Source organism: Podarcis bocagei, assembly GCF_964188305.1.
Source record: "Podarcis bocagei genome assembly, chromosome: 6".
Classification (NCBI taxonomy): domain Eukaryota; kingdom Metazoa; phylum Chordata; class Lepidosauria; order Squamata; family Lacertidae; genus Podarcis; species Podarcis bocagei.
Window position 1 is genome coordinate 66,173,057 of NC_138130.1, and position 13,828 is coordinate 66,186,884.

At 44.6% G+C, this 13,828-nt stretch overlaps 1 protein-coding gene across 2 annotated transcripts in view; it reads right to left on the reverse strand.

Annotated features, from left to right (window-relative positions):
* Window positions 1-13,828, reverse strand: part of IGSF3 (immunoglobulin superfamily member 3) — a 127,679-nt gene that overhangs the window by 79,688 nt on the left and 34,163 nt on the right. For both annotated transcript variants that reach the window (XM_081199614.1, XM_081199613.1), the window contains exon 2: window positions 12,732-13,109. In XM_081199614.1, coding sequence (XP_081055740.1) covers window positions 12,732-13,109 — 378 coding nt within the window. The remainder of the gene's footprint in view (window positions 1-12,731; window positions 13,110-13,828) is intronic.

The following is a 13,828-nucleotide window of genomic DNA, read 5'->3' on the forward strand; positions in this document are numbered from 1 at the left end:
AAAATAAAACTCTGGCATCAACTGCAGTAACAGCTGCCCCTGCTCCCCCATCCTCAAATGCAACAGGCAAACTAATACAAAATGACTGAGGTGACAAGAAAGTGGAGGCAGAGCAAGAGAGTGAGCCAGCCTCAGGGGGGAAATGAATTTTGAAGAGAGTGTTGGGTGGGGGAATAGAGATGAGGGAAGTAAGTATACTAAAGCCTCCTCAGAGAAACAGCAGGAGAATGGCAAAGTTGTGAAATGGGAAATTTTCACTGGTAATAGAATAATGGCTTCTTTCCATTATAGGGTTTCTCAGAGCTGCATCTGGCTGAAGCTACAGGGACCACATTCTGCTTTCAGAGTTCACTGAGCAATTGCTAAGGCAGGGGATGGGTGCCATATGTTACCAGCTGCACTTACGGTTATCACTTTCCCCACTTAATGCTGAGAGACTGTTCTGAGGCACAGAGGCAGAGAAACCTGCCCAGCTCTGGCCTCTCTTCTTGCTCAGACAACCCATTATTCTTACATATCTGCCAAGAACTGCAACAGGACCTGTCAGCAAGCTGAAAGAGATCCCCAAGCAGCCTCAAGTACCAGAGGGCTGCCAAACCATTGCAACCACTCATCAAGAGAAAGGAAGGGAAGAAGGAAGGAAGGGTGGAAGAGACAAGAGTTTCTTAGCTGTCATCGAGGAAGCACAGTGCATGCTGCAAAGTGCCACCCTGCCAACTTTACGGCAGTGCCCATGTAGACAAAAAGGGTGCATTCTGCATGTGTGCTTTCTTATTCTGCAAGAAGCATAACTAGATTCTACAACCTGTGAACATTATTGTATCAGACAAATTCACATTCATTTGCCCATTTTGCAGGCAATAGAGGGAGAAAAGCATGCCACCAGGACCATCCCATCTCTCCATACAGCCATTTACCACCAGCTGTCATGTGGGAAGGATCATTTTGACTTGCTGCATGTTGGGTATGCGTATTTCAATGTGCTTTTAAGCCACCTTTCAGGGATTTGTATCCTGCAAAGGATGGTTGTAATTAATTACAAAGGTTAGATGTGCCACCACTAGTTATTTGGAGAGACATCAAGCTATGTGTGAAACTGAAGCATCACATCACACATATTAGAAATTTTTCTAAGCGCATCTGCAAACCCCAAGTATCTGATTTGAAACACACAGTTAAGAAATCAAGCCGCAGAGTGGTAGTCCTAGAACGAAGAAAGACAGAGCCAGCAGCTTTCAAGGATCTAGCTTACATCTCCCATCTCCATATCTGAGCTCTTCAATACAGCACTGGTGCAACCTGAACATTTAGGAATGAAAATGGATATCCTTGGCAGGCAGTTCATAATTCATCCTACCATGAGCAGACACCCCACACAAAGGGATGTGCATACATAACCGTATGCTAGCATACTATGACTTTTAAAATAAGTTTCTATAGTATTACAGTACTGAATTTAAAGAGAGTAAAATTCAGTTGACAAAGCAGAAAATCTAAAATGGAAGAACCAGCTGTTGATGTGCTTATCTTTTAAGGCTATGATCAAATGGTGTACATTTGTATACCCCTGCCCTGTTGTTTTGGTAGAAGCCAAGATGACAGCATCAATCATTGCAAATAACAGAAGACAAGAAACTAGAGTGGTACAAACCACAGGAGGTTATAAGGAAATAACAAAATCAGCAGATCTAGTAGTTCAGAGCCACCTTTAGCATGTGGCATCTTTGGGCAGCTGCCGGGGCCCCAGCACTCCAACAGACCCACCTATAACACACACAAAGCAGCAGCACTAAGTAGCTGGGAGCGACCATTTAAATATTTCCCATGATGCCCCAAATGATGCTACACTGGGGACATAATGGAAAACTTAAAATGGCTTTCCACTGCCCAGCATTCATTTAGAGTGCTTCCAGAACTCATCAATGTAAGAGGAGCCCCCAAAGGCCACTCCAGTGGGAACCCCCACCACAAGCGACAGAGGCAGAGTTCAAGTTCTGCTGCTTTCAAAAACAGGGCCGCACGTCAAGGTACTTTTCAAGCTACAATAAGTAGTTTTCAGATTTAAATAGTTTTAAAAAGCAAGGGGGAGATTCCCCCACCCCACTCGGGTTGGATTAGAGGGTGAAAAGACAACTGTGGCACCAGAACTTTTCAGGGGGAAATAGAATTATTCTGCTTCGAGAGCACAATTTATTTCACAATATTTATATGCACCACTTGATTGTAACAAAACCTCATGGCTCCTTGCTTAAGGGAAAATCTCTATTTTGTCTATTTAAATAAATTTATTTTTCATTTTATATCCCACTTTTTCTCCAAAGAGCTCAAAGCAATTGACTTGAAGTCCTCTTCTCACTGACTCCCACCGCATTTTACCCTCACCACATTGTATCTTCAAAGGCCTGGCCCAGGATATTTTGCTATCTGAGATGTAGGAAAAGATGGTACACTCTTTCCACATACAGAAACCACATGGAGAGAGGCAGGTGAATCTTCCTTCAACACTGGTATGCGATGGCTTCCTCCATCAAATCTGATGACAGCTCACTAAATCCAGGGGGCATAGGGCAGGTCACATAGTACACATGCAGTTCTGTCCTCTTAACACCTCACAGCTACCCAGAATTCACAGCCTGAAGCAGCTGCTTCACTCTACCAAAGGGTAAGGTCTGGCTGAATGTTGATTACCTCATGGCCACCTAGTGAACTTCAAGGTTCAGTGGGGATTTGATCCTTAGTCTCCTCAGTCCCCATCTGACATTCTAACCACAATGAGGGGCATGCTTGACTTGTAAGCACTGAATAATAATTGGCAATCTCTTGATTCTTCGAAGAATCAGGTTTGAAAGGATGTCATCCACAAATGCTACCGGAAGTATTACAGTTGTACAGCATTACATATTCTCCATCCCAGTTCAGTTGTATGCTATTTATACAGTATCCTCATTTAGTTACCGCATTTAGTTATCATTGCAGTTGATACCTTGGTTAATAAGAGACTGAAATGCCTGTGATACTTATCAAGTTCTGGCAATGTTCTCTTTTTAGGGTAAATGGCTTCTTAAGGCACCTGCTGCTACAGGTTCTGAATGTAATTTTTAAAAGCAAAGGAGGAGAAGGAGTGAAAATGATTGCCAAATTACACGGTGAAAATCAAGCATATAATTGCATATCTGATAAAATATCAGATGGCATACTTTATCAAAAGGTGAATAACTGGGTGTGTTTTGCTTAGAGCAGCTGAGCAACAAGCTCACTGAATAAGCCATGCAAACTAATGAGCAGAACAGAGAATGCAGCCTGGGGTCACTCTTTTCCTCCACAGAGCAGCGGCAAAGCATCTTTCCATAAATTGAACAGTATATCATTTAAGCAGAAACAGCAGCTCTCCACCCCCCTCCCCAGTCCTCTTGTACGCAATGTACCATTAGCCTGCAAATTCAATGTACCATTAGCCTGCAAATTCATGGTTACCAGACAAATCAAGAGCAGAGGAGAATCTAAAAACAAACCAACATAAAAGTTTGGCAGGATCACAAAACATGTCAGTTCCAAGACATAACATACCCCTTAGCTGATGGGAATTAAAAAGGCGCTTCCTCTGTTATGAGGCAATTTCATGCACTTCCGCTTGGAGCATCCAATATCCACCAATGTCAGCGAAAATGCTAAGCTAGATGGATCGCGGCTTGAAGCTGCTGTAGCAATCCCTGTACTCCCAACAGAATGCCTACTGCACTTAAGTGCTGTGAAGTGTCTCAAGAAAGCTAGAAACAAAGAAAGGGAGCCTAGGTGAAGTAAATCTCCATTTAGCTGGGTCCCATTTAGCCATAACAGCTGCACATTATTTGAAGAACTTCTGCTGTTACCGTAACATTGCTATTTAAGCTGGCAAAGTACTATATCCCACTAGTGAGCAGGAAAACAACAGGGGTGATGGACTCCAGCTTTTGCCAACAAAAAGTCATAGCACCACGCCTAAAAATCTGAGCGCAGAAGACTCTCAATGCCAGCATTCCATACAAGCCCAATAGGCCGGTTCCCATGACTAGAGTTGAGTTGACAAGATTTAACACACACCTCTCTCTCTCTTTTTTAACTTTAAACAGCATGAAAGGGGAAAAGTGAAATAATAGGCTCTGGCATGTGCCAGGTGTACATTCAAGTTTGCTCAAACAGAAACAGAGATGGAAAAGTAGGCTGCACGAATGCAAAAATAAATAGGAAGAGCAGTGTGGTGAAATGTAGGGTCTACCCCAGTTATTTCAGGTCAGGAGATGCAGATGTACCCTGGATCTGCCTACCTCTCCCTCTCTGCCCCCTAAGTTTCTTTATAGCTAGGAAAACAGCAGTAGCAGTAGTAGAACAGCTGCACAGTTGCGCTCTCTTCTGCCTTTAAAACTAGGAAGAAATGAAAAGCACAGAGAAATATTGCCCCTGCAAAGAGAGGTGTGATCCAGGCTGTCTCCAGTCACCACCAGTTTACTGTCATCCAACAGCACGGCTGTGGCTAATTTTGTTCTTCCTCAAAAATCATGGGAGTCCCTGGTACACACGATCAAGGGAAACCATGCCTGTTGCCAGGGGCTGATGGGAGCTGCAATCCAAAACATCTGGAGGGCAGCAGTCTGGCCAAAGCCAGTTTAGGTGATCACGAATGCGAAAGAGTGAGACTTGGGCTGGTGTGCTCTCCCTCCACTCTCTTCCTGTGTCCATGAAAGGAGGTGAATGCTTTTGCAAACAAGAAAGTGAAACATTTTACTCTCCTCTTGCACACAGAAGGGGCGAATGCAAGGCCAAGGCTCCTCACACCTCATTTGCAACCACCAAAAACCAAGGTCTGAACCAGGCCCTAGTCTGCTCAATGTGTATTTTACAAGGATATTAAGCCAAGGAATCTCTTAGCTACCAAAGAATGAAGAGGAGGGTGAACAGAGAACTATCCCATCTGGCTGATTGGTGTCTCAGACTTTTCCATCTATAAGACGCTCCCATGTATAAGACCCCGCCCCCACTTGTGGCAACAACCAATCGCCAGTCTACCCCCAGCACTATCCGTGTATAAGACACCCCCTAATTTTTGACATTATTTTTAGGGCGAAAACCTAGTCTTATACACGGAAAAATACGGTACTTTAAGTCCCACCAAGTTCAAGAGGATTTACTCTGATGTTCACTGCAGACTTAGATAATGCAAGAGCTTCTACATAAATGAAGGAGGATTGTGTGTGTGTGTGTGTGTGTGTGTGTCTGTGTCTGTGTGAAAGAGAGGTCCATCTGTCAAACCTTAGTTATTCAAAACTTCTAATTAATTATTTGACTATATCAGAGCATACCTGTGTTAGTATTATTTGGGTTGAAGTGTTTTGCTCACAAAAATTGAGGTAAGCGAAGTTCTGTTAGCATGCAAGAACATGAGTGTTTATGGGATTAAGCTACTTCTCCCCATTGTATCTCTGAATCAACAGCACTGTTAACATTAACAGCAATAATAACAGTAATACATTGATTTTATCATTTATGACTGCTCTTTTAACGACATAGTTAATAGAGCAAGATGTGATGCGCACAACATAGAGGTCAAAGTTCCTGATCTGCAGCCGCAACAGACAGCTGTCACCTATATTCTATTGATAGTAAATTATCATCATACCAGATTTCCAGTTTTTAAGCTTCATACTAAGGAAAAGACATATCTTCTAGCAGGGATGGAAGATCAGTTACAATCCAAAATGATACGGAAGGATCTCTGAATTACAGCATCATCTTTCCACCAATTTTCCATTGAGTGAAGCCACCTGTGTCCTGGCCGACAACCCAAATAAAATAAAGAGCTATTCATGGCCACAGGCCCCATTAAAACATAGCTCAGGTCCAAATGGCAGCATGATGTTAATGAGAACCAGGAGATATAAAGCCAAGGAGCACAATGCTGCATGATTTATTCCTTCTGCTCAAAGTGGTTGCCAAGTAGAATCAGCCCATGGCAAATCTTCAAACAGGAGGAGGAGAATTTGCATTTAGCAATGCAAATTCTCCTCACTTTCTTTTTAGCCTTCCGAAGACCCCTGCTTACTGGGGTAGAGAAACAATTTTCCTGGTTAAAGCTGCTTTAAAAATTGCTAAGAGATGGAGGGGAAACGGCATATTGTACTGCACTCCTCCAGCTGTTCTTCTTATGCACCAATCCAGGAAGGGGAAAGACCCCAACAACAGGCTTCAGCAAAAACTTCAGTTCACATTTCTAAAACAAATCCACTAGAATGCTTTTCCTGTGGTTCTTTAGTCAAATACCCCTCATAATGTACCTCAGGAGTGATCGGTCTGATAAGCAATGCCTCAGATGTGGTTGATGCTGAACATCTGTCATATCCAATAATCATCCAATGAAGATGAATAATAAGTTCCTGAAAGGTAGTTTGGGTTTCACAATCAACCATAAATCTCTTCTGGGTTTTGGCTCAATATTTGTGGAGACATCTCCAATAAAAATACTACCTATTTCTACAGTAAAAATAGCTGTCGGGCTGCGCTTGCCCCACAATAAAACCATAAAATTTGATAATCATGTAAATCATCCTTGGTAATCCTTTGTTCCAAAAGCCTAACAAAGTAGTTTGAAGCAGGGAAACTATAGTTTGGATAGTTAAAAGTCACATGGAGGAAGGCTGTGTGAAAAATTACTTCAGAGAGTGATTATGCCCCCTCCAAAATGGTCTCTCAGCCTTCAAGTGGAGGTGTTCTTGTGATTGATTTAAACATCTTTTTTTTCTACTTGTGACTTTAAGATGCGTTCAGAGAAAATAGAATATGGAGAGACTGGACAAATGTGAGAGAAAGAGACCTTCATCTGATCACAGACAACCCAATCTGGCAAAGCTCTTCTGAGAGTTGACTGAAAGTAGATTGCCAGGTTTGTTGGACTGTGGTCATGGAAGACTTGTGCCTTCAGCCATTTCCTACCCATCTTAGGACTGTTCACTTGTTACAATCCCTATATGGAAGCATTATGGAACAGTATTCCCCAGCCTATCTTCCTCCAGGTGTTTTGGGATACAATTCCCATCAGCCCTTGCCAGTATGGAATTCTGAGAGATGTAGCTCAAAACATCTTGAGGAAACCAGGTTCGGGGGAAATGACATAGAGCAACATTCACCTGGAATCTGCTTTATGATAACGCGATAACATGGAGAGTGCCTAGCTTAGTCCATTTGTATGAGCACCATAATGGTGTAAAACAGTGTTTCCCAACCTTTTTTGGGCAAAGGCACACTTGTTTCATGAAAAAAATCTCGAGGCACACCACCATTACAGCCCCGTGACGTCAGCGCGCAGCGTCACGCCGGGAGGGACATGAATTGCTAGCAAATTACATAATCACCTCCTTGAGGGCTGGCTCATCTTCTCCGAAGGCAGAACCCCATTAATTAACAGGACAGACTCACACCATAGCCAAGGCGAGGGGGGAAAACCTCAGTCATGCACAGTCATGCACATGTGGGGGCTAAATGAGGACGAAGACCGGGCAGAGAGCAGGGTTCAAATCACCCCACCTGGCCAGGACAATCCCTGGGTGCTCCCTTGGGCCACTCGCCTGACCCACCTCGCAGGACTGTTGTTGCGAGGATAACACGGGGAGAACCACGCGCGCCCCCGGGAGCTCCATGGAGGAGAAAGCGGGCGATGAATGCAATGCACGAAATATATGAGAGGCGACCAGGTTTTGCAGGTGAGGGGCCCCCGCCAGCCTCCGCTTCCAACACCCGGCGCAACGACGCCGAAGTTTCCCCCCGGGCTCGGCTCGGGGAGCAGCGCTGCTCCCCCCGGCTCCCCTTCGCCCTCCCGGCTCTCTCTGCCGCCCACTGGGGACCCCCCTCACCTGCCAAGTCCGGAGCGCCGGTGGAAGTTGCATGCATGCATGCAGGGCGCCGCGTTGCCATTGCATTGCACTGCACTCCATGCAACGCCTGCACGCATGCATTGCCTTGTACGCCCGCCAAGGGGTCTCCCCGCGGTCCGATGCGTCCCCTCCGGCGCGGATGCAGCATTGCAAAAATAAAACCCCCCCGACGCAGCCCTACCTGGGGGGCAGCCTCCGCCTCTGCCGCTCCGCCTCCGCGGGGATCCCCGGGCTCCATCCTGCCGCCCGAGCTCCGTGGGGACGCAGGCAGGCTGCGCGGGGTCTGCGCGGAAGAGCCCCTGCCCGCCCGGCCGCCGCCGCTGCGCTCATTCCATGGCCGGGAGAAGAGCGCTTCAAACAAAACGCCCGGCCCGCCAGGCCACGCTGGGAAACGTAGTTCGCGCACCCCGCGCGGGCACGGAGCCCAAGGGCGAGGGGACTACGGATCCCGGCAGCCCCCGCGCCGGGGATGGAGGGGGAGAGGCCGGGTGCAGGGATGGAGGGACGGGTGGGCGAGCGAGTGAGTGAGTGGCAGCCGCCAAGCCTTGGCCAAGAGCCAGGAAGGGCCTCCCCGGAGGAGGAGGAGGGAGGCGCAGAGCGGGAGGGAGGGAGGGAACCCCAGGGGTCATCTAGTGATGGCGCCCCAATCGAAAATTTGACTTTAAAAAAAAAAATCTTTCGAATTTTTTAATTTTTCCCGCGGCACACCAGGCAACATCTCGCGGCACACTAGTGTGCCGCGGAACAGTGGTTGGGAAACACTGGTGTAAAAGCTGGATGCTGTCTCAAGCTGTTTTTTCATGGCAAGCAGACTGCTCTTTGCTTTAGCATTTCTGCGGCTTCACTGGATCAGTCCCCATCTTTAAATAACAGCAAACAAAGACAAAATAATCATTTAATGTTTACCACAAGCTACCAGGGCACTAAGTGGTATAAATGAACCAGCAAGTGCATTTTTTTTGTTTTGCTTTTTAAATCCTTTTTACTCACCCTTCCCCCACACACTTCAGAGCACTCAGAAAAACTAAAACTCCCATCTCCCCCAAGGTCCCTTGGGCAAGTCTGCTGCCAAATAAAAGCCGCTGAACCTAATGAGGGAATTAAAAATTCATAACTTGATGAAAGAAGAAAGTTTGGTTCCACTTCTGAGAAAATGAAAAACAGTAATTCACTCATAGTTCAGAAATGTTTCTTGAGTGAGTATATCTAGCTAACCCACATATGATAGAGGAAAAGGATATTCCAAGCTTTTTCAGAAATAATGAGCAATGTGGTCAAAGTCTACGATTACCTGGTTCGGAATAAGAATTTGCCCAGTTCATAATGATGAAATGGATTACAAACTAAGTAACGATCTCCCCAAATGTTCTTTGCCAGCTCAGAACGTAAAATGTTTTTTTTTCTGAGCATGTGTGGTCAGGATTCAGTAATAATAATAATAATAATAATAATTTATTATTTATACCCCGCCCATCTGGCTGGGCCTCCCCAGCCACTCTGGGCGGCTTCCATAAAAACCAAAAATACAATAAAATATCACACGTTAAAAACTTCCCTGAACAGGGCTGCCTTAAGATGTCTCCTGAATGTCAGGTAGTTGTTTATCGCTTTGACATCTGCTGGAAGGGCGTTCCACAGGGCAGGCGCCACTACCGAGAAGGCCCTCTGCCTGGTTCCCTGTAGCTTTGCTTCTCGCAATGAGGGAACCGCCAGAAGGCCCTCGGCGCTGGACCTCAGCGTCCGGGCAGAATGATGGGGGTGGAGACGCTCCTTCAGGTATACTGGACCGAGGCCGTTTAGGGCTTTAAAGGTCAGCACCAACACTTTGAATTGTGCTCGGAAACGTACTGGGAGCCAATGCAGGTCTTTCAAGACCGGTGTTATATGGTCTCGGCGGCCGCTCCCAGTCACCAGTCTAGCTGCCGCATTCTGGATTAGTTGTAGTTTCCGAGTCACCTTCAAAGGTAGCCCCACGTAGAGTGCATTGCAATAGTCCAAGCGGGAGATAACCAGAGCATGCACCACTCTGGCGAGACAGTCCGCAGGCAGATAGGGTCTCAGCCTACGTACCAGATGGAGCTGGTAAACAGCTGCCCTGGACACAGATTTGACCTGTGCCCCCATGGACAGCTGTGAGTCCAAAATGACTCCCAGGCTGCGCACCTGGTCCTTCAGGGGCACAGTTACCCCATTCAGGACCAGGGAATCCTCCACACCTGCCCGCCTCCTGTCCCCCAAAAACAGTACTTCTGTCTTGTCAGGATTCAACCTCAATCTGTTAGCCGCCATCCATCCTCCAACCGCCTCCAGACACTCACACAGGACCTTCACCGCCTTCACTGGTTCTGATTTAAAAGAGAGGTAGAGCTGGGTACCACACACCCTAAGACAACTACTTTAAAGTGCCAAGCCTCAAAGTCCTTTAATGTTAAATCTCTTCCTTTCATTGTAACTCACAAGTTAATTACTGTGAACTATGGAACTTTACCAAGTAGGTTTTTCTATTAGGCAAGTATCTTCTTTGGGGGCAACCCGCTTGATTTTTTTTTCTTGTGTTGCCCACCCTAGCCCCAATCATACCTAAAATTCCTACACATATCTCTCCCCCCCCCTTTGGATTGCTAGGCAACTTTCAACCCATGACTATAATGCTAGAATGATTAAGTGATGCATGCAGCACCTTCTGTGAGCATTGCAACCACTCTAAGCTCAGACTGAACTCTGAAAACAGGTAAGCTTTTCCACTGACAAAATTCATAATTACCAGATCAAGCTAAGGGGGATTCTTCTATCACCTTCAAAGCAAACGGCATCATTCTCAATCACATGAAAATCCCATGAGAGGGGATTTTCAAAATAAAACTGCTTACATTTTCTCTCCTTGTCACTTTTCTTACCAAAACGGAAAACAGGAGAGGAAAAAAAGGTCACGGTCTTTCCCCCTCCCTTAGACAAATCCTTACTAGGCTTGTAGCATTCACATGAGATTCATTCTCTTTTCCACATGGGCCATGTCACCAGCCCATATGGACAGCTGAGAACTGCCTCTCAGGAGGATCATCCATGTGGTCATTTTCAACAGATATGAAAGGCAGAGGGAATCTCTAAAATGTGACTATGGAACTCCCTTTCTGCAAGTCATCCAAAGATCAAGGCTACAGGCTGTTCAGAGGCCATGATGGTATTGAGTACTAGAGAAGAACACACTGTGCACCACCTACATCCTTGTAAAAATGTTAGCAAATTCATTCTTGTAACATATAATTTTCTGTTTGGTATTAGTTATCCAGCTTGAGCTTTGAGGCTAAACTAATTAATGCTGTACATTAAAATTAAGTTTTGTCCTGCATGGCTGGCAATACCCCCAAAAGCGTTTCTGTACATTCAAATCACTAGTTTTCAAAGACTGCAAGAGATGCTAATAAATACAGGAGCTCAAAGGGTTTGGTGCCTCCAAGTGTGGGTCATATTGCTTTCGCTATTCTACTGCTTTCTCTATAACAGGCATGCCCAACTCCCAAGAGACTGTGATCTACTCCCAGTACAAAAAACCTGGCAGTGATCTACCCATTGTCATTGGTGGGAGGAGGAGCGTGCGTGGGGTGGGTGGATTGCTCAGAGTTGTTGAGCCTTTTGGGGGGAGGATTGCACAGAGGTGTTTTTTTTTAGCTTTTCCCCTGTAACTTTTTGTACACGGTAAGGATCCCACGATCTACCAGTAGATCGTGATCTACTGGTTAGACATCCCTGCTCTCTAACAACCGTATGCATGCCTTCTCCTTCAATCAATTCCCAAGTGTAATTATCTATTGGTGCATCAATCCTTCACTTTATCTAGAACCATTATATTATTCAACACCTCTCTTCTACACTAATTTCAGGGGCTCTTCTTTTCCCCTGCCATGTACTTGCACTATTTCGCTCCCATTCACGAGTATTTAATTAAACCAGTCTGGATTTGTACTGAATTATTAAACACTTTGAGACACAGCTCTGCACAAAGAGTCACATTTGCACAGATGGGGGGTGTAAACAGCTATTTTAATACTACTGTCTATATTATCTGTATTCTCTTTATTACTGGGGATTACTAATTCTCCATTAAAAGCCAGAGTGCTTTCTTGAGAACCCCATCTGTGCCTGTTTGAAAAAATTATAACTGATTGGTAGATATTACTGACATAAAAAGCTACTACTGCTTTAGGAGTGAATTCTGGGGTTGGGACAGTCAACAAAGCATTAATAGGAGGTAAAGGAAGGCACTCCTGAAGGTACCTGAACCCCCCCCCAAGTCCTTTAGGGCTTTAAACGTAATCATTATTCAAACAAACAAACAAACAAACAAACAAACAAACAACTAGCACTTTGAATCTGGGCTGGAAGCAGACAGGTAGCTAGCAAAACTGTTGTGAAATTGGAAATATATGATCAGAGCAAGCTGTCCCAGTTAAAAACCTTGCAATTGTATTTATTTTCTGAATTCACACTTCACTGTTCAATATAATTTCCCGTACTTACTGTTTAGCCAACAATATGCAAACAACTTACACTGTTACAGTGCAAACAGGAAAAACGTTACAGGAGAGACTTTCTAGCAGCTCATCATATTCTATGGTGACAGTGAACTGACCTTTGGAATTATGTTTTGTCACCTGTAGCTCCTGGTATTGCTCTCCCTGGTCGCAATTGGTTCAGTTTAATTTATCCTAAAATTTATTCACCTCAATTTATAGTCATTATAAAACTATTTGCCATCTTAATTTAAACAAGAGAAAACAAGGTAATGTCTTCATGCAGGGTAACATCAACCTGAAAAATAAAACAACTTACCCATTAGCTTCATCTTGGCACTGTAGCTCCCAAAGTATCTGTCATCAGTGGTGGGTGTGTGACATTCATACTCGCCAGCATCCCTGTCTTGGAGCTCCTTGATATGCAACAGAGCAGAATCCCCTTGGACCCTCTCTACATAGATTTCTCCGCTACGGACACGTTGGGTGTAGATCGCATAAGGGAAGGATGGGTCCATGGTGCTAACAATTTGTACCTCCCTTTCTGGGGCAGATGGGAGATATATGGACCACTGGAAATTCTGTTCTGATGGTCCTTGGTAGCCACTGACTTTGCACCAGATAGTGATGTGGGAATTTTCAGTGCGGTATAGAGGTCCGTCTTGAACGGTGACTTGACGTTGTGCAAATGCCAATCCTGAGGGGAAGAAAACAACAAAAGAGTTCAGATACATCTAGCTTATTAAATAAAATAAACTCATATACTACTTTTTAATTAACTGTTCCAAAGTAGTGTCTTTCGTTACACAACTCACTCAGGTTTTCCAAAAAAGGCCATTATTAGAAAGCAGGTGAAATAGGTCCATTTAAGAAGAAAAAGAGGGGAAGTTGTTTGTATAACAATGCAAATTTATTGTTCTAGCCAAAGGCCATGACAAAGGCCATGGCAGCAATGGTACCAAATAATACAGATCATGTATCCATAACAGGAGCCAACATCCATGATGCAAGAGAAAAGCTGTTTGTTTCTCAGGGTCATGAGGGGATCCGTGATCAAGCTACAAACATTTACACTTCTATTGAAACATTTTTACTTCTATTTCCACTTAAGTCAATAAATAAACCTGCTTCCTAGCAAAGGAGGCTCTTGTGCAGAAATGAACATCAAAATTGATTGATTTTTTTTTATACTGAAGTTCATGGGCAAATCCTCAAAAGGTAGCTTCCAATACATAAAAATACAATCAATACTCAAATTTAACCATAATCTTCTTTTGCACCATAGAGGAAATTGCATGAATGTTTGTGTGGAATTTTTTTTTATTTCAGAAAAAAGAACCGATTTAAAAGAAAACCCACCAAGCGAGTAACAAGGTCCTTGTAGTTTTCTACATGTACAACTGCTGACTAACCATA